The 23,608-nt window shown below is 35.0% G+C and overlaps 1 protein-coding gene, 1 long non-coding RNA gene and 1 other non-coding gene across 5 annotated transcripts; 1 reads left to right on the top strand and 2 right to left on the bottom strand.

Moving 5' to 3' along the window:
- Nucleotides 1–5,977: 5,977 nt before the first annotated feature.
- Nucleotides 5,978–7,239, bottom strand: LOC145062972 (uncharacterized). Its single transcript, XR_013687792.1, has 3 exons — nt 6,664–7,239; nt 6,513–6,568; nt 5,978–6,272 (listed from the first exon to the last, which is right to left on the bottom strand). It is a non-coding gene; the product is annotated as an uncharacterized LOC145062972 (long non-coding RNA).
- A 409-nt stretch (nt 7,240–7,648) lies between these two features.
- TRNAM-CAU (transfer RNA methionine (anticodon CAU)) lies at nt 7,649–7,733 on the top strand. Its single transcript is given in 2 exon segments — nt 7,649–7,686; nt 7,698–7,733. It is a non-coding gene; the product is annotated as a tRNA-Met (tRNA).
- Nucleotides 7,734–10,801: 3,068 nt separating this feature from the next.
- On the bottom strand, nt 10,802–16,700 carry LOC145061300 (protein SEMI-ROLLED LEAF 2). 3 transcript variants are annotated; one of them, XM_079008741.1, is made up of 20 exons: nt 16,510–16,700; nt 15,977–16,115; nt 15,809–15,883; nt 15,611–15,726; nt 15,390–15,504; nt 15,020–15,148; nt 14,876–14,923; nt 14,576–14,769; nt 14,247–14,443; nt 13,882–14,165; nt 13,647–13,796; nt 13,188–13,565; nt 12,956–13,105; nt 12,763–12,835; nt 12,540–12,664; nt 12,199–12,390; nt 11,653–11,790; nt 11,436–11,576; nt 11,176–11,349; nt 10,802–11,090 (listed from the first exon to the last, which is right to left on the bottom strand). In XM_079008741.1, the coding sequence occupies exons 2-20, from the start codon at nt 16,109–16,111 to the stop codon at nt 10,989–10,991; spliced, it is 2,916 nt and encodes a 971-aa protein (XP_078864867.1). In that variant the 5' UTR covers nt 16,112–16,115; nt 16,510–16,700; the 3' UTR covers nt 10,802–10,988. The 3 variants fall into 3 exon arrangements, with proteins under 3 accessions (XP_078864867.1, XP_078864865.1, XP_078864866.1); XM_079008739.1 differs by having other exon boundaries at nt 12,757–12,835; nt 16,510–16,699; XM_079008740.1 differs by having other exon boundaries at nt 11,436–11,573; nt 12,757–12,835; nt 16,510–16,697.
- Nucleotides 16,701–23,608: the final 6,908 nt, after the last annotated feature.

Genomic DNA, 23,608 nt, shown 5'->3' with positions numbered 1-23,608 from the left:
CTTAAATTTGATCACTTGGTGGCTTGCAATCCACCAATTAAGCCCAACACTAAGAATAACAATGAACTTCCATAAAAATGGCTAGATCTCTTGCATGGCTTCATAAAAGCCTCAAAGCTTGCAACTTTATGGCTAAAGGAACTCATTGAGCTTCAAGGGTAGCAACCCTAAGCTCAAAATCGAAGTTGAAGGTCAAGATCTAATCTTTGGACCTAAAAAGGTCCAAATCTTCAAAACAATAGATCTAGACTTTAAGGAGGAAAGATAGGAGCTTTATACCTCCTATTGCTGCCAAATGGTGAGCTTGTTTGTAGCGCCTGTGTTTATGGGCTTGTCATTAATGTTGATGTAATAGTCTAGGTTAACCTTTCTAACCCGTTTTGAAATAATAAAAGGTTGATTGAAGAACCAGAGGCAATCGTTGATAACAAAAGGTTGATTGAAGAACAAACGGTTGATGGAAGAACCAGAGACATGATTCCACTTTCGGAGTTGAGAATCGATGAGAACAAAAGGTTGATTGAAGAACCAGAGGCAATCGTTGACCGAAAGACTAAGAAGTTGCGACGCAAGATGGTCGAGTTAGTGCTTGTCCGATGGAAACACACAAATGGGCCGAATCTCACCTGGGAGACGGAGAGTGACATGATGGGTCGCTATCCGTATTTGTTTGTTGATGTGTGATTCCGGGGACAGAATCATTCTAAGGTGGAGAGAATTGTAACGCATGTGTTTCTGGGCTTGTCATTAATGTTGATGTAATAGTCTAGGTTAACCTTTGTAACCCGTTTTGAAATAATAAAAGTGTATTATTTGAGTATTATGTGTTTTGTGCTTAATTGTGTGTCTTAATGTAATGAAGAATAAAAATAAGCGTCAAAATAAAATGTTAGATAAAGCTAGTATCTATGTATAATGTTGTAGTAGTTGGAACGAGGTTTCCGAATATATAAAGAATGTCGAAATCCGAGTTATAACGAAGAAGTTATGACCTGTCGAAGTTTCGCGACAGAACCGGCAACGCTGAATGACGTAAAAAGTGAAATATACATTAGAGCGATATTTAGCCTTAGTGATCTAAATGAATGTCGTAGAGTTCATTAAACCGAGAGCGTGCATAAAAAGATCGTCCAAATCTGACTTCGTATGAGGAAGTTATGATTTTCTGAAGTTTCGACTTAGCAGTATGTAGCCCGAATACTCGATTTGAGACCGAGCGGTTTTTAACCGAAACAATCTAAACGAGAATCGAAGATCTCGTTAATTGTAGTGAAACGATAAAAAGATAGGCAAAAACGGACGTCGGATGAAGAAGTTATGAATTTATAACGGAGTTTTCCTGTCCCGGCCTACTAAAAATAAATAATAAAAATAAATCAAAATTAGCCGACGGAGTCTAAACGAAAGTTGTAGAGCGGAGTCTCACCTACAAGAGGATATAAAGAACGTCAAAAACGGAGTTCGTATGAGGAAGATATAAATTTTTGAAGTTTATTAAATAATTTCGATATTAAATTTTATTATAAAATATCTGATATTATCCAAGGGGGGGGGGGGGGGGGGGGAGGGGGAGTCAGCGATCCTATCCAGGTTACGCCCAGCGTACCTAGATTTATGCCCAGTGTAAATCTAGGATCCAGACCCTATATCCCGAAGCCCCGATATCAATCCTGAGCCCCGAAGCAAGTCCCGAAGCCCCGAAGATCCCGAGAAGTGCAATTCCCGATCCGAAGCTCTGCCCGCAAGAAGCCCGGTTTTCTTGAAGATCTTCCAGATCTACCGAAGAATACTACTTCTACAAGCAGTAGTGTTGTCCGGTCATCTTCTGATCAAGTGAGTGTGTAGTTACCTTCTTTTAACACATAATTATGAAGTATTTTATACGAAATACGTGTTATGTGTATATTTTGTTGTTATATGCGTGAATGTATATTCACTTTCTTCTATCTCGTATATATGATTTATTCTCTATGAAATACGTGTTATGTGTCTGTGTCTCATCTGTGGTTTGGAATATGTATTGAATGAGAATGTTATACAGGTTTTAAACTATGTATAAAAATATATATTTTTATCTACTAATATGTTGGGTAGAACATGGGTAGATAGTTGATGTGTGATAAACAGATGAGAGGCCTCGATGTTGTTGTTGTTAATCTAGTTATTCAGTGGAGTATAGATAACGACCACAGACTCTTTCTAGACAGTCCTGTGGAACGCTAGCAGGTTCATAACCTGTAGGTGTTGTGAACGATGTGTTCACCGGTGTACTCTATCCCCCTCATGGTTGCCTTTAGGATATCTAGTGTTGAGGAAACCCCTTAGCAGTAATGTCCATCCCGATGACAATCCTAGATTAGGTCCCTCAAGATAGATGTTGTTTTAGGGAAATAAAGTGAGGATAACGGGAATGGGTAATCGGCTTATTGTTGGTTGGTGAAATTAAATATAATTATTTATTGTGGGTTGAAAACCCTATATGCTCACCAGGCTCCCAAGCCTGACCCACTCAGTTTTATTTGTATCACAGGTAGTGGCATGAGGGCATAAGATGGATGAATCATCAAATTGTTTTGTTTACAAGTCTGTATATGTATATATTTGTTGAATGACTTGTAATGTTATTGTTTATGCTTTATGGTCTGTATCGGAACATGACATCCCGAGTTTTGATTATATAATGAAAATGCATCTCTTGATGAAATGCTTTGATAAATATTATTTTATCATATTTTGTTTTTGGGAACAAATTCCGCAACTCTTTTAAAACAAAAGGATTTACTCTGAAATTAATTTAAAAAGCATAAATGAAATCGGTCTTTTCTGGCCGAGATTTTGGGGATGTCACATTGTTCCAGATGTTTGAGCTCAAGGTACTCAAGGGCTTCTTCTCCAACCTTTCCTTTCTTCTTCCAAGTCCTTCTTTGCTAAAATAACCTCAAAAATGTCAAACACACACACAAGAAACAGTATGAACGAGTTAGGGTTTCTCTGAGGGTGATGAACAGGTGAGGAGTCCAAAAGGGAGGCTATAATGGAGTATTTACAGGTCCTTAACCCTAAAATTAGGGTTTAGCATCTGCCCGCGTATGCTGGGCGTACTTCTTAGTATGTTGGGAGTACGCACCCACGTCCCTCGAATCCAATGGCCATTACATCCCGTGTACACCAGGTTACGCCCCGCGTACGGCTTATGGGCGGCCCATCTTCTCGACCCACTTTCTAAGTCCACTTTAAATGAATCCAATGGCCAAGTGATAGCCCACACAATTATTAACTCAATAAATTAAATAATACCTCGAGGAATGGGTGTTACATAAGTAATGATTAAAGACTATCATGGAGTAATAGTAGATTGTGCATAGTAATTGGATATAGCATAGAGACTGTGTATAGTTGGCTAGTTGAATTGGATGGCACACTCTCTGTTGATTATTTGAAAGTATTAGACCTCATACAGTTGATGACATATCTAAGGGAGACTGATGGAAATAGTGTCAAAGTTCATAATTATTGATAATATTTTTAATAATAACGAAGTCGTTTTAGGATGCCCTTAATACCCATTTGAGTAATTAATAGACGAAAAGGATTTAGGAGAAATTAGTTTATTAATTTTTCATTTATTAGAAGTTAATTAATTACAGGGACTGGATGTTAATTAATTAAAAGAGTTTAACTAATAGAAACAGTCCAAGGGGTGAATTCAACAATAAGGCAGTTGCTTTTGCACTAAGCAACTAAGAGCCTATAAATATAGATCTAGGGATCAAACCCTAGAAATTTCGGCCTCCCATCGCCTCACCTTATAGTTGACAAAAATAAACCCTTTTTAGGGTTTATGGTTTCGTTTTGCCTCTCCCCTCTCCTAGGATTTATCACATTGTTCAAGTGGTGTTCTTAGATGTAATTCTAGTAGAGGGATTCTAGTTTGGATCCTTACATCCAAGCAATGATTTTTTTTGATGAAATATAATTTTTTTTTGAAATGATTTATTACGAAATATAATGGGAGGAATATAATTTGATAATTGAGAGGAATATAATATATAACTATATATACAACGTTCCATTGATTTAAAGGAGTTATTTTTTGAACTATTAACATATACCTATAACATGTGTTGAATATTTGGAAGGGCGTTTGGGGCATTTAAAGTATAATATTTGTTAGAGGGTTAGCATATAAATTTCTAGGAATAATCAGGGTATCTTTTGTGAAAATTTTGGTAGGGATACCGTGGGAGAGGCTAGCTGTAGAAAAATCATTAGGGTTTTCTATTGTTATTTTGAGTATTAGAGAAGCTTTGTATTTTCTGATTTCATCTTTTAAGTGAGTCTAATGAAAATTTGGAGTAAAATGTTCTTAAGTTACAATGCTTTGTTACTGGGATTTTGTAAACAATAATGACCATCACTTTATAGAATAGATGCCCTTAATAACATTTAAGGATTGTATGTGACCCTGGCACTTGGAGCAAAATGTTTTGAATTTACAATGTCGAGTCATCTAAGAAGAGGGACAAGAAGGAAGGTAGTATGGGTAATCTTGGCAGCATTTACACAAAATATGTGCATGCATCAAATGAAGATGAATTTGACTCTTGTAATTTTCACACACTAACCTTGTGATATATTACATCAAAATATAAATCAAAATATTAATAACAAACAACAACACTTTGATTCCAAGTATATTAACTGAATGAGATTCTAGCTTTCATTTACCTGTATTCATAATATTCACCTTTTTTGCCAAGATTGCCGCCATCACAACTGCAAATTCTATTAAAAAGCATCAATGAATTTGGACAATAAGTAAGTAGAATAGTAGATAACTTAATATTTTTTCAAACAGACTCGAAAATAATCAGACATGATTTCAATTAAAAAAAAAAGAAGAATATACCTACTAATGGTAGTTAAGTTTATAATAGCAAACAAATCAAGTCCAGTGATTGATTGTTCATACTATGAGAATACTATAGGAACTTCATAGCTTCACAAGTGCAGTTTGATTAGGAGGAGAAAGATGTCTCATAACAACCAACGGGAATCTCTCATGGAATTGAGAAGAGATATTTGCAGGAAAGCTACAAAAAAGTGTTTTGGATCCTCGATTTCCTTAAAAGGATCCCAATCCTCCTTTTTACTAGCAACATTTTCAAAAGGAACAAATCTAGTTCATTATAATCATCATCCTTCAATGGAGAAATCAAAAAACTAAATCAAATTGGATGTTACTTGTTGATGGATACACTGCTCAAATATTCACAATTCTAATTTTAATTTTCCTTAACCAATAGGAAGCATCAAATATCAATAAAAAAAACTCAATGGATGTAACAGAAAAAATAAGTTAGGGTTTTTTTACCAAAACTTGGAGAAAAAAGCTAAAATCGGATCCAATGGTAAGGTCCACCCGTTGCAACAACTCCAAAAGCTCCAAAGATGTTGATAGCGTCTTCACAGTTGGTTCGCACATGCATCCCACCCTGTTCTATAAACATATCCACTCTCCCAGCCAATATTCAAGAAATACAGTCAAAGCTCATAAGACTTTGTGGTGAGGCTAAAGGCCATCTTGAAGCCCACTTCTCAGGCATTTTTAGGCTCTTTCCACTACTAGAAAAATGTCTTTTATGACATGCATTGCATTTCATAAAGGGTACAGATGACATGCAAAAGTGTGTCATTAAGACTTTGTCATAAAGGAAGACAAAACTCATTTCCGTGTCATAAGCTTACGACACATATTGCATGTCATTAAATCCCCTATCATAAAGGAAGACGACACGCAGTTTGCATGTCATAATTTTAAGTGTTTAAAAAATTATTTTTTATAGATATACTAATTTTCAAATTAAAAGAAAACTAATCTCTCATAATACAAAATAACATATAATACACAACAAAAGAAAAAAAAAACAATCAATTTCACAATATATAGTATGTCAAATACAAATAATCATTCAAATGCTAAATAAATATAATATATTAACTTTTTCATCATATCATATCAATTCCCCCGACAAAACACCCTCTCCAATTAACACATATGTTCAAACCTACTTACCTAGACAAATGCAACAGTTGAAACACGATACCCAACCAATTAACAAAGATCCTCTTCTGGTAATGTGTTTGGTAATGTGTTCAACTGCTTAAAAGCATCTTTTAGTATATGATCACGTCTTACCTTAAAAAACATCTTCTATCTGAATTTTACCATGTTGAACATGACCATTTTCAACAGCCAACAAGTTTTTTACCTAAAACAGGTAGTAACTATATATCAGACAATCACAGTGATATATATATATATATATATATATATATATATATATATATATATATATATATATATATATATATGATGCTCATTAATAAGCAGGCTGAAGGCACCTTCTTTAATTCAGTCTTCTGCAAGTGGTTGATAATAGGAGGATTTGAAATTGCCAATCTTAATGGTTTAAGCCAAAAAAAAAAAAGGAAAAAAAGCTAGATCTTACTTGGAGAATGATTTTTTCCTTCAATGTGCAATTTTCTCATCTGATATCATACATTACTGACACACATAATCAACAATTAATTTAAAATTTGGCTCAAACAGATAGAAGAAATTTTTATTAACCAAAATTATATATGATTTGAATAGCTTACCTTGTTGTGTTCAGCAACGAGTCATGATTCAAATGAAGAAAATATGAGCTACAGAAGTAGCAACACCACCCAAGATACGACCTTTTGCTGGTGTTGAGAAGTTGGTTGCTTTCAATTTCATGAAGGATTTTCAAGCAAAACATATATGGGTAGATTTTAGAAATTAGACAGCATTTGATGTTTGTTTTGTGTTGCGCTTTGTTGTTGGTTGATCTGTTTTTGATGTTTTTGTAATGTTATGTTACAAGTCTTGTTTGTTGGTCATTTGGGGGAAAAGGGATACATGAAGTTTAGGTGGTAGTTTGTTGAATCATTCTGGGTGATGAATATTTCAAATGCAATGACAAAATCTGTTTGTTTTATTTCTGGCTATAGTTGCAGAATATGTGCATTTATTATACAAACATGTCAAATTGTTCACTAGCAGAATCAGAAATACCTTATAAAAGGTGATTTTGTGATTTAGTCTTGAAGCTCGATAATTTTGACGCAAGAATCATGACCAAACTTTTGGCAAATGACAACACGATCATGGGACTTGATGAGACCAATGGCTTTCCATGATCCAATGAGATGTTTAAGATTCGCTCATTTGTTGCACTTATTGACTCGGCATGTTTCCAAATAATGGAATAATATAAAATAAGAAATCGTGCCTCCCTTGATTTCTCATAAAATTAAAGATAACTTTGGAATATGATTGCTTATGTGGCACTATAAAAAATATATGGAAATAAAAAGAGATTTTGGAGTAGTAAGAAATCTTACAGAAGAATTAGATGTGTTATTTAACGTAAGTAAATAAATTTGACCATTTGATATATAACGTGTTGTGTACCTCAAAAGCACCAGTAAATGTCCATCGTAGTTGATTTGTTTTGAGCCGGGGAATCAAAACAGAGATCACAAGCATTGGTGGCTTATATTTTATTATACATCTGTGCGTTGAAATATAGAAAATTAAAATTATATAAGTAATCACATTGGGGTGGTGGCGCAGTTGGCTAGCGCGTAGGTCTCATAGCTAAAGAGTGATCCTGAGGTCGAGAGTTCGAGCCTCTCTCACCCCAATATATTTTTACCTTTATAATTCTTTTCTCTCAATGCCTACAACAGACCTTCAAGTATTTGAGAGTCTCTTGACGTATTTATAAGTCAAATTTATTAAAGGGCATTTACATCTTTTTGCATAGCAGACACGATTACAAATCATATTCTAATATATTACCAGAAGGACATTTACGGTATTTTTCAAAGACCTTAAAAGAAATTGCAACATAAGCATACTAATGATCATTTTGTTTTTGTACCTGTGATGATCCCCTGGATAAAGATCAAACAATGTCCAATTGACACCATCAAATGTTCATTCCACAATCATGATCAAGGATCAGAGAGCGTATTTATATGTTGTTGTGAAAACCAAAATCATAATTCCACAATCATGACCAAGGCAAAACAAAATTGAAAATCTTTTTCATGTAAAAACTAAAAGCATTTGTTAGTTTTGGTACAAATGGAAGTACAGTGCTTTATACAAATCTGGGATTTGGGTGGTTGATTCAGATTGCTTGTAACAAAAACTCATTAGAATTTATGTTGTAAAGAAAGAAAAAATGTGGAAGAGTTGCATACCATTTTCAGTTTTTTGCAACACAATATCCTCTTTGACCATTGAAAAAAGAACTTCACATCTAATGTAACAAAACTTTATTCTGTTCCATAGCTGATCCTTTTGTTTAATCCCATGCATCAAGCGTTTCATCAAGCACCTCATATGTATCCGTATAAGGCAGTTGCTATCAAATCAAAAAACCACAAAACTATTTGCAACATATAAACAAAACAATCAATGGGATTTCAGAGACGAAGAGTTATTAAGGATCACATATTAAATCGACCCTACCTTGGATTGAAATAAGAAAGTGTGAAAAAGTTGCTTCGTATTGTACCAGATAAGTTCTTGCAAATTGCTTCAACAATCGAGTAATTTGCGGGTCTTGAAATGATGATTGTCGAGAAGTTTATCGGGAGATTGAAAGCTCATGAAGAATGTGTGCGTAGTCAGACTGAACTTGGTGGGAAGAGGTTGTCATTTACTCACCAAGAATGGACAGAAACACAAGAGAAACAAAACGAAGAACATGGACCTTCCTCACAGGAAAACAATCGCAGCAACATGCAAAACCAAGGTGGTCGGGGAAGAGTTCGTGGTGGCAATTATGCAAACCGTGGAGGTCGTGGAAGAGACAACAACCAACAGTCTCGTGAAGACACACGTGGTATGTATGATAATCGAGACAAGAGTCACATTCAGTGTTACAATTGCCAAGAATATGGGCACTATGCTGCAGAATGCAAGAAACCAAGGCGAGAAACACAACAAGAAGCTAACCTAGCCCAAGTCTTCGACCATTGTGAGCCTTGTTTGTATAGAGGCCTTGGTTGTCAAAGGTCTCTTATTTTTTAAACAATATCACGGGTGTTGGGGATGTTTTCACAATCAGGAGCATGGCAATCAGTGATGTCTAGATCACATAAGAGTGTTGCTCTTTCAACCACAAAATTATAGTACATGGCTATTGTAAAAGCAAGGAACTCATACAGTTGAAGAGCTTCAAGTTAAAACGTGGGATGTAGCGGGAAGATTATATATTGATTTGTGACAACCATACCGCAGTCCACTTGGTAAAGTATCTAGTTTTTCACAGTAGGACGAAACACATTCTGATGAGGTACCACTTTATCTGTTAACTAATAAGTGATGGGACTCTCAAAAATCATTGGCACAAAGAATCCATCAAATATTATCATCTTGATGACAACAAAAATTGAAGTTGTTCATGGCTTCAATTCGCTTTTCATGTACTTGAAATGAGGGTGTTTATATATATATATATATATATATATATATATATATATATATATATATATATATATATAAGTATTTGAATATATAGTAATAAGTGTATTCACATATGTACACGTATATTATATATGAATAAGTATATATTCATATATGAATAAGTATGTGCCTATTCATAAGTGATTATTCATATATGGATACATATATGGATACAGAGGTTGGTGGCAAAGGTGGTGGTTGTGGCAAGGGTAGCGGTGGCGTGGCAGTGATGGTGGTGGTAGGGGTGGTGATGGCGAACATGGTGACGGAGGTGGTGGCAAGGGTTGCGGAAGTGGTGACAGCAGTAGCAACGGTGATGGATGTGGTGGAAGAGGTTGCGGTGGCGGTGGAAGTGGTGGTGATGGTGGCAATGGCGAAGATGGAGGTGGTTGTGGTGGTATAGATAGTGGTAGTGGTAGTGGAAGTGGCAGTGGGGAGGTGGTTGCTTCATATATAAATATACGTACATTTATATTCACATATAAATATTACATCTCCCCCGTTGCGTTGCGTCAGTACGACGAAGGGTTTTACGGAAAGATAAATAAGTGGTTGAGATTGATGGTTAATCAGCCTCCAAGTTGAAGATTTCGCCCTTGCAGGTAGTACTAGTACCCCATGGATTTTTTATTTTATTTTGTGGGCTAGTATAAGCCTTTTTCTTCATAATGCAAGGTTGGCCTTCTTGGCAGATTTTTATGTCTTTTGTTCCTATATATACACCTTTTATTCGTGTGACCAAAAGCTAAGATAGCATAACTATAATCCATCATTAATCAATAAAAAATCTCTCTCGTGTGCACGCATGGACATACCATATCATTCTAATGGTGGGAATCACATTAAATATTATGTTGTTTTTTCGTTTGCATTATTACTCATTGTGTTGAATTGTTTGTTAAATTGTTGAAGTACTTAATCTCCAACAGACATTCCTTAGATTCTAAAACGCTACTGCCGTTACATAAGTATTATAAACAAATACTAGTTAAGATTATTAAAAATACATATTAAAATTAACTTTCACACGATACAAATTGTTAGTAATGATAATTAGTCACTAAGGTTGAGCATCCATCTCAATCTCCAAAACTATTAAACTTCCAAAGATGTACAAGTAATCTCGATTTTACATACAATTTTAGATCATATCCCATAACAAATATTGGTTCTAAAACATGCACAAAAAAGACCTCAATTATATATCTACACAACAAGCATAACAAACTGAAGGAAGGAAAAAAGGATCACATATTCAGAGTCAAACCTCATATGAGCCCAAGTTAGCTAACATTACATGTGCATCACAACCTTAACGACATCAAACAATACTCAACACGATTACATACAAACAAATCCTCAAGTTTAATTCATACATTTGATCGACATGAGTTAGTAGAAACAGGTATTAACAAGAGATCTAACCATATCTAGCTGCTTTTAAAAAGTTATCAAATGGGCTAGCAGGAGGTAGCCTCAGTCCATTCATTCCTCTACAAAGTGGCTCATCTTCACCCAAAATCTACATTAATTAACAAAAAAACAACTCATATGATTAGCAAATGTAGTTTCATTTGTGTTTAGGCATAATAAGAAATAAGAATGACCTTGATAGGCATGGGTGAAGGTTTTGTTGCATCAGTGTTTGCATGAGAGAGCCAAGTGGAGAGCTTTTTCCTTGAATCTGTGCCTAGGGCTTCACACTGCCCAGCCATGGTGCTGAATGGTAGGGGAGAGGTTGACACAGATGCTCCAGCCACTTGTCCAGCTGCTTCTAGTGCCTATCATATCATCCAAATACATCAAAAATCTTTAAATCTTTCCACTACAAATATTGCAATCTTCATATTAGTAAATATTAAATTACTGATTCAAGAAGCTGTCGGATGCTAATGACATGAGACATGGAGCTTGGTGTAGGAGATTTGGATATGAAGCGAGATAGATCTGAAACAGATGATTCACTGCTTGCATCATCTTCAACCAACGAATTTGTGGGAAAATCCTGCTAAAAAAAAAGTTTAATCCTTAGTAGATATATAAAAATATGGCATGAGAATATGTAACATAGAAGAAGAAGATACCGTGTCAAAAGAAAGGGATTCTTTTGAATGTGCGACTCTATGTGAGTGATCTAAATGAAGCATTGATTCTTGACCAAATATGGCATCATCCGGCATGAAAGTTTCCAACAACTGAATACGTACTTCTTCTGCTTCCATCTTTTATTTATTTTTATTATATTAAAAAAAAAAAAAAAAAAAAGATAGAGGATGAGAAGGGCATTTATGTCTTTGGCACCATTTTTGGGTGGGACAAAAAATAGTGAATTTTGTCACATTGACATCATTTCCAATCTGTTCTGTCAAGTATTGGAGAACAAACGAGGCCTCAAAAAGAGCTTTGTAGGGCTGTTTTCTATAATGAAATTGAGGAGGGCAGTTATGTCTTTTCCACCTTTTTGGGTGGGACAAAAATTTGTATCTTTTTTTCCTATTGACATCAGTTCTAGTCTCAGGTCCAATGCATGCTAAACACATAAAGCCAATAAAAAGCTTACTAGGGCTATCTTCAATGATGAGAATGATAAAGGGTATTTATGTCTTTTCATGGAATCTTAGAAACTATACCTCGGTTATGCTGGATAATTTATGGACTAAAATATCGACAATCATCTCATTAGATTTAAACATCTTGATTTGCAAATCAGAAAGAAGAGCAGCAGCCACTTGATTATCATGTTCTGAACAATAACTTTTTATATCTGCTTGAGGCTTTATAAAAACTTGAAAATCATCACTGATACCCAAGTAGTTATCAACCTAAAACAAAATCAATTTAATTATCCACCAAAGTTAAAATCAAAAGGTTGGAAACAAGATTATCATATAAATAGTCAGAGCCATTTTTTATTAACTTTTTCTCGTTTTATTTATTACAAATAAAAAAAGTGTTTAAAGTGTAAACTTACATCAGATTTAAGCATTGGCTTGAGTACATCAGCAACATCTGGAATTTGATACATCTTGGCTGCAAACATCAGCATTGCTGTTGATAATGTAACAAGTGATCTTTGGTGAGCTGGACACAATATTCCTGACCAATATCAAAAAAGAAATTAATTTCCATAACATTTTTTAATCTCTCCAAATCTAAAACTCCCAAAAAATCTCCACTTTTTCACATACCATTACCATGATCAAATGATATCTTCCAAAGTGACAAAGGAAGTTGGAAGATCCTAACCACAAGATTGTCATTGGGATTCTGCAATAAAATATAATAAGAGATATTTAAATTTTAAATATGTTGATAAGATTTATATTTATATTTATATTTATATTTATATTTATATTTATATTTATATTTATATTTATATTGTCTCACCTTAAGTCGCAAAGAAATAAGTGTTAAGCAGAAAGAATAAGCTAAAGCTTCGATATTTTCAAGAGTGTTATCAGGAAGATTGGCTTGAATCCAAAAAGCAGACAATAATTGAGTTATTTGATCCTCACTAAACTTCATAACAGATGATTCCTGTCAAATAAAATTTTAAAATTTTAAAGGGATAAATGAAGATTAGGGCAAATTTGTAAAAGGAAGAATGAAAGGTTCTTACTGCATCAGACAATGTGATTTCACCAGCAGTGATGGAAGATAATTTCTGAAAGTTTGGGGATTTCTTGTGGGCCCACCCAGGATGCTTTCTTTCAGCCTCAGTGTTGTTGTTATCCCCATCTTGAATACAAACAATTTCTTTTCCATTTTTTTCTCCACGAAGCTTATCGAGTAAAGATGTAACAGAGGCAAACACAGATGCAGTATCAGAACTCCATCTTCTTGTTTGATTAGAAGTAGAAGCATCAGTATCACGCCTCAAATGGTTAGAATTTGGAATGAGAAGAACAGAAAAGATTTGGTGTCCACTCAATCGTATTTCAACATCTGGATGCAACATTAGTTTCAAAAGTTGAAGAAGAAGATCCTCAGGGAACACCTGGTATAATATAATACAAGAGAGATTTTAGAAAACTAAACTTTAATTTTGAAAAAAAAAAAGTTTGATGATTATGCTCACCTGTTGTGAATTTGAGGAAACAGATGCAACAACAATCATGTGTGCAAGAATGATCATTGATCCAGTAGTTGCCCTAGCAACATTACTACTAGGTGCTAGCTTCTCAAGTGTTGTTGACATTACATCGAACAGTTGGCGTGCATCAGGAATCTAGAAAGAGCATAACACAAGTTTAAGTCAGATTCTACAGAGAAAGTTTAAATCCTTTTGGAAAATAGTCAATACGCATACATACCCCTTTGCCAATTTCGAATAAACAATCTTCTATGGATGATTGAAGTAACGCATTCAAGTTAAACTCATGTTCACCAACAGATTCAACAGTTGCTTGAAGACTTTTCCTCAAATGTCTGCAGAGATCAGTGACATATCCAATATCTTTGAGTGCAACTTCAGACCTAACTTGGCGAACCAAAGCAGAAGTAGTCTGGATAACGTATGATTTCAATTCTGGATCATGTGAAATGTTTTTGTGATCCAAATGGTGAACAATCGAAGCCAATATCAACTGCTTGTTTTCTGAAATAAACACAAACAAATTGCTAAACAATCACGTCGCCATGTTTTGCATTAACCTCTTCAAAAAAAAAGTATAAATACCTGGGCTCTCTACAAAGTAGGCCATATCAGATAGAACAATCAACCCTAACCCACGTGGAGGGACCCAGTGTCTGTTAGTATCAAAATATACAAACATCGGATCCAATATTCTACGCATTGTTGTACTTTCTTTAGCAAGTTCCACCATTCTTTGAATGCAAATTTGAGCCCATACTTTAGGTGTCTCCGCCTCATCTCTATAACCACATTCAAAGAAACAAAAATCGATTCACACATGTTATTTAGCTTTCTAGGGTTTTGTCGATGATGAGGATGAGAGCAATTACGTCTTTTGCAGACATTCATCTTAGAAAGGGATAGAAAATGACCTAGTTAAAAGGGAAGGATCTTTCTTTTCAGGACGTGGTTTGAGAGAAGTGTAGCTAGAATCAGTGTCGATAGGAATCCCCCTTCCTTCACATCTAACCACTTCATTCACCCAATTATGATGCGCTTCCTCTCCATCATCATCTTGTTCATTGTTTGTATTTGGCTCATAGTTACCTAAAGCCGCATGTACAATCTGCAATTTGGATTTTTTTTTAATAAAAAAAAAAATAGGATAAATCAGTAAATGTCATCATTATTATGATAATTAAATAAAAAAAAAGCGGTAGAAATAGACAAACCTCATCAAAATCACCAAATATATGTGAGAACTCTGTCATAAACCAAATCTGCATGAAAAAAATATCATCAAAACCAGAAGAAAACAAACGTACTACTTTGAGAAAAAAATTGTAAGACTTATATTAAGTTTGAATATAACTTACCATGGCTGAAAGGCATTGCAAGCTTGCTGCTCTCAATCCCTTTTTTTCATCTTCTTCCTCAGGTTTACGAGCTAACATACAAACTTTTTGAACTAAATGTTCAAGATTATATGTGTAAGTTCCATCCACCTGTTGGAAACCATGTCTAGAGTAAGAGAACATAAAGAAGTAACAAAACATATGAAAGTAATCGGAATCTGTCAAAGGAATTGGAATTTGTCAATTGTCATGTGTTTGGTTGACATTAAGGGAAGGAAATTCAATTCCATTCCTTTGTATATTTCCATAGAATTCAACTTTAAGTCGAATTTGTCATGTGTCTTTCTGCAATGTGTGATAGAAAATATGAAATGAATATTTGAATATTCACCTGACTATATATAAATCGAGTTAGGGTTTGGCATCCAGTTATCTGAACTGAATCTCGTTTAGAATCATCCAAAAGTTCAATAGAAACATTCAGCAGGTTGACAGCAAAATATGCCCTGAAAAACAAGGGCAAATTCGTAAAAAGTGGGGATTCTTTTTGTATTAAGTTAAGAAGGGGTATGACACAAAGTTAATTCACAAAAACAAAAAGAAACATCTTACATTTGTTCTTTGCACATGCAAATCAACTTACTATACACCTCTGTTATAACATTAACCAGATGAACATGATCTAATCGCAACTCCTTGTAGCATCTTTCTTCAAGATATTTTGCAATCTAAACGAAGCAAAAAGTCTTTAATGGTAATTTCATGTCATTAACTTAATTAAGATTATACAAAAAGAATGTGGTCACTAACTTTAGGGATACGAAAAGGGTTTTTAGCAGCATATTCACACAATTTTGCAATTTTCCTCTCGTTTGGAGAGCCATCCTGCACAAAAGTAGAGTTTCATTCATAGAACTAGGATTTATGTCTTTTAAGCATCAAATTTTTCCAAATGTAAACACGTATGTGTATACTAACAGGTGATTTGGGGAAGATTTCTGCAAGTAGTTTCTTGTATCTCTTCACAGGTTGCCTAGAACGTGATCTGAGAGCAGGACAGCAGACACACATGTTTACACATGCTGGGAATAACTTTCGTGAAATCACACCCATTCTCCTACAGAAATTGATCGGAAGCAGGTTAAAATTGTAGCAATTAACTTCTTTATAACCCTAATTTAAGAAATACCCACAAAATCAGCGAATCCGCCACTCAAAATTCACCAACATCAACAATGTATAACAACAACACGGATGAAATTTTAACTTGCAAACTCTATTCATATCAGAACGCTAAGTACAACGCAAAAAAAATGCAACAATCGAACAGAAAAGCAAAATCAGAAGAATGCACCTACAATACTGAAGTATAAACAACCCAGAAGCACAAACTTCACAAACCCGGAGAACAGGAGACTAATATGGTACAACAACAAGCAAAATCAAAACTTTTTCGAGAAAACCCAGAACAGTAACTAGTGCAGAATAAGGAAAAAGGTATGAAATTCTACCTTCACACGGAAGAAAAGCAGATTCGGATGTAACAAAACCTCCAAGTTTGGGGATTTTAGAAAAATGTTCGAGGGAAGAACAACCTAAAGTGTTTGTTTGAATGAAAGGGATGATTAAGACTTGTGTTTGTGGAAGAGTACGGAGGTCACGTGGGTTACAGTGAGAAAGTGAGAAGAGAGAAGGGGGGAAGCTTTTGTCAGACTCCTGGGAGACTGAAAACACCCAACGGAGACTTTTTTGCTTTTTACTTTCCAGTTTTTTTGAATTTCAACTTTTTACCTTTCCTTTTTGATTTTGAACATAAGATTTCAAATTTTATACTATCCGATAACTCTTTTATTTTTTTTTTTTTTTGGATATTCAGCATAGTATTGGATAATTTTGATTAGGGGTGAACAAAAACCGAACCGCAAATCAAAAAAATTGAAAAAACCGCATAAACCGAAACCGAAATAAAAACCGATGGTGCTGCTTTTAGTTTTGCAAAAACCGAAAATACTTGGTGGGTGCTGTTTCTACTCTCGCAAAAACCGCAAAAAACTGAACCGCACCGTATATATATATATATATATATATATATATATATACACACACACACACACACTAAGTGTTGATATTTGTAAGAACCAAGAACTTATGACAATTAAAATTTCTATAAATGTAAATATTTATCTTATCTATCGGCGGGTAATTGTATATTTTTAAGCATACATTCAGTGGCATTTACAATAACAAATAATGTTCATGAAATCTTTTTAACATTCAAATATCAAGAGTATTGGTGATATAGTATCATTTGATGGTTTTGGCTATAAGAACATCATATGTGCTCATACAAACCCTAATGCTTGGATCTAGGTTTCTCTATTGTACATGCAATTCATCCAAGACTATAAACCCTAGATCTAGAATATAATAATCAATATAACATATGAATTAGGGTTTAGATCATACCTTGATTGTTATGTAGCAATAACAATCCCAAATCCTTCTTATATTGACTTTAGAAAGCTTAGAGTCACAAATGTCACTCCTCTAATGGTTCACAAACACCAAGAGCAAGAGGATGAAGAGGAGAAGAGAAGGAGGCTACCAAAAACGTGTGGAAACCCCTAGAGAACAAGTTCACCACGTTTTTGGGGCATAAGGGTTCTAAATATAGTGAGGCTATTAGGGTTATCTAACAAGGAAACCCTAATTTGGATGCTTAAGCCCTAAGCAACCCATGGACTCCTTTCCTTAGAGGCCTTGGACGATTTCTAATGGGTTTCCCATAGAATTCGTCCAACCTTATAATATAAGGCAATCCATGGCCCAATTGCAATTATCTTATAATTACAATTCTAGTCCCTTAAGTTTAATTAATTTCTTTTAGTCACAAACTTAATTTTTATTAATTCTTGACTAATATTAATTAAACAATATGATTTCTCCTTTAATATATTATTCTCATAATATATTAATAAATCATATTTAATCCTTTCTCTCCATAATTCATCCTATCAAGTTACTTTGGTGAAGGCAACCCAAAAGGACCATGCACCATCAGGTCAAGTACATACCAAAATAGTTATGGACTTAAACACTAATCCAACAGTCTCCCTGTAGAGAATTGTTATCGAGATTTGAGAAAGCAAAGTTTGATTTGAGTAATTGAAGATTTAGAACACGAAGAGTAAATATTAATCAGATCTCATATTGATAAAAACTGATTACAACATAAGCAGAAAAGAGATATTTGTTACGAAAAAGTCTTTTTTCTACTTCTAACCTCAGTCCCTATTTATAAGGAACATGAGTGTACAAAAAATATACTAAGTCTAGACATTTCACTTCGCATAAAGATGACTTAGTAAAATAACATAAAATGCGAAACTATACAAAATACTATATTCGACTTTTACAATTTTACATCTACATTCTCCCCCTTTGTAAACAGTCGAAGCTATTCATCCCATAAGCTTTTGAACAGCTGAGTGGATTGTCTTTCGCACCTCTCCATACCAGGAGATCACCTTCTTGAGATCTTTCTTGTCTCCTTCATTGTTCTTCTTGCAATTGTTCATACGAACAATAAAGTGCGTATATTGCGAAGAATTATATCTTTCCACCTCTGAGACTTTAAACAAGAACTTCTTAGGTTTCCCTTTTGTATCTCTTCCAGTAAACACCATGCCGAAAGGTTTCAGACATATTTCCCCAACAACATATTTCGATAATGCTGATTGAGATAAAGTTTCTTCCCAAGGAACGTTCACTTCTCTTCCCAGCACATTAGCCAGTTCTTCATCTGTAAGAGCCAAACAATCGAAGTAATTGTCGATGTATGTCTTCACATGTGCGAAGCCTATCTTGAACACTTCAGTCTCAGAGCCTTTGAGCTTATTTTCTTCCATATGCTTCAAAATCAGAGCCACTTGAATTAAATCATTACAGTTCATCAGAGGAAAATCTGCTACAGTGAAGTCATACTGCTTGTTGTCTGCTCGGATAACAAAATAACGAAAATTTTGAAGCATGTCTTCAAACAATATGTCTTTCTTGATTGTCAGCACCTTTTTGATCTTCATTAAAGACCAAACTTCATCTGGATTCTTCCCCAAAACAACATGAAATCTGATTTTCATGTGTATATAATCATCAGGATTATCAAACTTCTCACTAATCTTGTATTGAGCAGTGATGAATAGCATTTCATTTATTGGAAAATCCAGCTGACAATTGTCTGAATTCATAATATCATAACTTCTCTTTGGCTTCTTCTCGAATTCGTACATTTCCCTCCCCACAACTTTTGACTCTATAGTTTCGTAAGAGTAAAGCTTCGCAGGATCTCCTTTGTTCATCGTGGGAGGATCATTTGCCCTCTGCCTCATGATGCTTTGTACTTGCCTCATCCTTTCCAACTCTGCTTCAGCCTCAGCTTTCTTTTCCTTCTTTGATTTTTCATATAATATCCCTTTTCCTTTTCCCACCATATCTGTTTGAGGTTTTGAACTTGAACCTCCTTCTTTTTCTCCAATAACGATTCCTTTGGCACTCGTTTTTGTGGTTACTGTGGTTGGGGAAATTGGCTTCGTAAGTATGGGAAGAGTAGTTATAAGCTGAGTAGATATAACTTTTCCAATTGTCTTCACATCCTCTTCTTTACTTAAACTTTTCTCTCCCTCTTGCACCCTTGTGAAAGCAGGTGGGGCACCCTTTGGTAGTAAAGAAGTAAAATTGGCGAGTGGAGCAAGAGCTTTCTGAATTGCTTGTTCTAAAGTATTAATCTTTAGAGACAAGAACTCAGGAGTGAGAATTTGTGTAGGTGAAGATTGCGAAACCACCATTTTAAGCTCAATCACCAACTTGGTCAGCTGATCAAACTTCTCCTTTGTGTCTTCGTGATGGGCTTCAAGAATAGGAACATCAACAAACTTTTGTATTTTTGAAGAAACCTCCGCAATCTGCTTTTGAACTTCAGCATTTTGAGTATGAATATCCTGAAGCTCCTTCGCAAGTTCAGATTTCAACTCTTGAAGCTTATAGTTGACATCTTCCCGAACTTTCTTCACATCCTGTACAAAAAGAACATGACGTTCTTTTGCAACAGCTTTCAAATCCTTGACCACTGAAGAAAAATTGCTCCCTTGTGCTTGAATGTGAAGCTCATTATTCTTGTCAGATTGATCAACCTTCTCCATAATACGCTTCTCAGCACCTTTGATCATTGCATCAACCTCCATTGCTGATATAGAAGACATCCTGCCAGAATCAGCTTGTGACTGAATAATAGCATCAACTTCTGATTCAGGATTTTAAATTGTTTTCCTGTCATAAGCATATGATCAGGAATATCCTCCTCCTCTGAATCAAAATGAATGTCTTCAATTATCCCTCCAAAGACTCCTCCATCAGTTTCATTATCAGATAAAGGTTGCGAAGGTTGAGGATTTCCGGGTGATTGTGATGGAAAAAGTGTTGTAAATGGGTTTTGAAGAGCATGATCAAAAATTGATGAGGTGGTGGATAAAGTTGTAAATGGAATTGAAACAATTGGTAAAGAAATAGGTAAGGAGATTGGGATTGTGGCTGCAACACTCAGGATAGGTGCCCCCGTATCAGATACGTTGACAACCGTATCAGAAATAGGTACCTCCTCAGATACTGATTTGGTAGTGACTATTTCGAGTGGTTTGGTGAGTGGTAAGGTGGTAGAGATTTGCGAAGTATGGATGATAGGTAATGAAACATTTACCGTAGATGTTACTGGTGGAGTTTCTAGTACTATTTCTTCATCAGATGATTCATTGTGAATCACCATCTTCCTTCTTTTTATGAGAGTACGTTGCATGTTCTTGGCAACATCTTCAGCTCGTTGCCTCTTATTTCCTGGAGAAACCGGAGCTAGAATACTACGAATAGTAACACCTTTACTGCTCGCCTCGGCCTTGCGAATTTTCTTCAATACCCCAGACTTAGAAGGTATTATTTATTTCTTTGACTTGGATGAAGTTTCTTCAATCTGAATATCTTCATCTTGAACTTGTTGTGTAGATAAACCTTTCGCATCCTTCTTTATTAGCTTTTTCTTCTTTGACGGAGCAGCAACATCCAATAATACTCCAGTCTGCTCTGATTGATCAACTGTTCGCAAATATCTCACCAAGACTTTGTGAGTTTGAGATACCTTGCGAAGCATCGCATCTGGAATGCGAGCCACATGAGTAAAGATTGCTTCATCATCTTCTACTGCCTTTGGAAACTGATACAAAGAAAATTCAGCAACTTCAACATCCTCCATTACTGGAATTGCTTCTTTTTCATAGACCTTCTCCAGAATCAAGCTCCAATATCTTGCACACGAAATCCCCTTTTCCGAATTTGTGTTTTCAAGACTCTTAACAAATTCCTTCCATAATTGGGTTGCATAATCAACGTTTATATCATAGTATATGCCCATAACCATGGCATATACTTCCATTCGTCCTCTATCCAGTCCAACTGATCTTCATGTAAGACATCTGAGAAAAATTCCAAATAAGAAATTCCATATGCACGGCAACCCAGACTTTCAAAAGTCACTGATCTTCTCAAGATCTGGTTGATGGCCCATCTCGTTGAACATGTGAATGATTTGAGAGTTAACAGGTTTGACAAATGGAGGGTTGTTTGGAATCTGCAAGAATTCAACAAACATCTTCTTGGACAGTTTGACCCGTTTGTTGTTGATTAAGTTGAATGTTATCACATCCGATGTATGATTGTATGATGCCGTTGAAGCTGCCAAGGATAACCATGTCATCGGAATAGAGAAGGAACTAAACATGGCAGTTGACAAAGGTGATCGTTTCAGGGCAACGATAAGCATCTTCAAGCCTTCAGGATAAGAAGATACATTTGGATCAACTTGATAGTTTGTGCTTTGGATTTTCATCAGGAATTGAGAAAGAATTTCATCAGTGTTGGATTGAGTGGTTGCCATTTTTAGGGTTTGAAAAAGATGAAGTTTGATCAAGGTTGAAACTTTGGAGGTTTGTGAGAATTCTGTTTGCGTAACCATATATAGTGTTCTTGATCCCCCTTTTTATAATTTATTCAAATTGATTTGAAATTAAAGCGGGATGCATTTAATGTTATCCGATGTGGCACCTTGAAAATCGGATCATGACTGCAAAAGATAACCATGCTTCAAAAAGTAACTGTCACATCTCCTTGAAAACCGGATAGAATACCAACCATCTTGAGTACACAGCCTGTCAAGTTTCCCGTTATAGAATCTGAACCGTTAAAACCCTTCGCATGGAGTCAAGGCTCTTTCACTTTTGGGATATAAAGTGAAGTCATATGCCAGATTTGCGAAATCATCAGTCTGAGTTGGTTTTACTCAGAACCTCAAGGATTTCGTGTGTGCATTGTGTCAACAGAATAAGATGAGAAACAAAAAATTTGGAATTCTGTGATGTCAAAAATTTAATTTGACATGAATGCAGTGAAACCCCAGGCAAAGGTTGCTTCGTTAATCATCAAGAGAGATAATCAACAGCTTGTGCAGTTTCCCATGAATTACAATCGAATACTTGTGAGGAATGTCGAAGGGCTTCTTTTAAAAGATATTTTAGATTGGGTTTAAATTTCATTACATATCAGCCTTTACATAAGGTGAGAAATTGTAAATGAAATTACTTGTTTGACCAGTGTAGTCAGTGACAAGTTGGCTTGTGAAAATATTTATCATGACTAGGATTTGCGAATGAAACTTACACAGAAATCATATTCAAAAGAAAATTTGTTCTGGATCTTGTTGGGTAACAAACATTGTTGGTTATGAATATTTGATCAAGACCACACATGCGAATTGAATATGATTTGAAGTTTCGAAATTTTTGATACTGAAACAAAGGTTTCGTAAAAATCTGGAACAAAGTTCCCCGTCAATTCCTTAAGGTTTATAATTTTTGGGTTCACTTCCATCAAGGGCTCATGATGTTAGATCATAAACACAGACTTGTGATTTGTCTAGGTTTTGATTGGTTTGATCAAAGACCTCAAGGACAAATCTCTTCAAAATTTTGGAGTGTAAGAATTGTTTGGTATAAAAAGATTGGATAAGAATCAAAGTATACCTCTGTTATAATGGACAAAACAGAAAACTCTTAACTCATTTGAGAAGAGTAAGGTAGCTCTTTTGACTTATGTGAATATAAGTCTTTTTGGGAAGAAATTTTCATGTGATAATTTCATTAAGGCTTTCTTTTCACACATAGAGTATTGTTGAGGCTTTTGGTCTACATACAGCAGCATGCTTCTAGGGATATCCTAACTAGGTTTTAAAAGAAATTTAATACCTTCCCGTAGAAACACATAAGTATGACATCTTCGCATTTTAGCCCTGTATGAAATTCTCAGCACACAAAGTTTAAAAAACAAAGAAAACAAAAATATTTTTGTGATTTTTGAATTTTTCAAAATAAAAAAAACATAAAAAAATAAAATCTTTTTGGATTTTTAATTTTTCAAAATTAAAAACATAACAAAATAAAATCTTTTTGGATTTTTGATTTTTCAACAGTTAAAAAAAAACTACAAAATTAGTCGTAAACCTTACCTTAGTTG

The sequence above is a fragment of the Lactuca serriola genome, chromosome 7 (genome assembly GCF_051521515.1).
Source record: "Lactuca serriola cultivar US96UC23 chromosome 7, Lser_US96UC23_V15, whole genome shotgun sequence".
Classification (NCBI taxonomy): domain Eukaryota; kingdom Viridiplantae; phylum Streptophyta; class Magnoliopsida; order Asterales; family Asteraceae; genus Lactuca; species Lactuca serriola.
Note: the sequence above shows the minus strand (reverse complement) of the source record. Positions and strands in the feature narration are given on the sequence as shown.

Excerpts from the sequence above, each read along its gene's own strand:
- LOC145061300 (XM_079008739.1), bottom strand. The coding sequence starts at position 16,111 with ATGGGTGTGATTTCACGAAAGTTATTCCCAGCATGTGTAAACATGTGT. Across the intron at positions 15,727-15,808 it reads ACCCTTTTCGTATCCCTAAA|ATTGCAAAATATCTTGAAGA; the intron begins GTTAGTGACCAC and ends TGCTTCGTTTAG. Across the intron at positions 11,577-11,652 it reads AATCCCTTTCTTTTGACACG|CAGGATTTTCCCACAAATTC; the intron begins GTATCTTCTTCT and ends CTTTTTTTTTAG.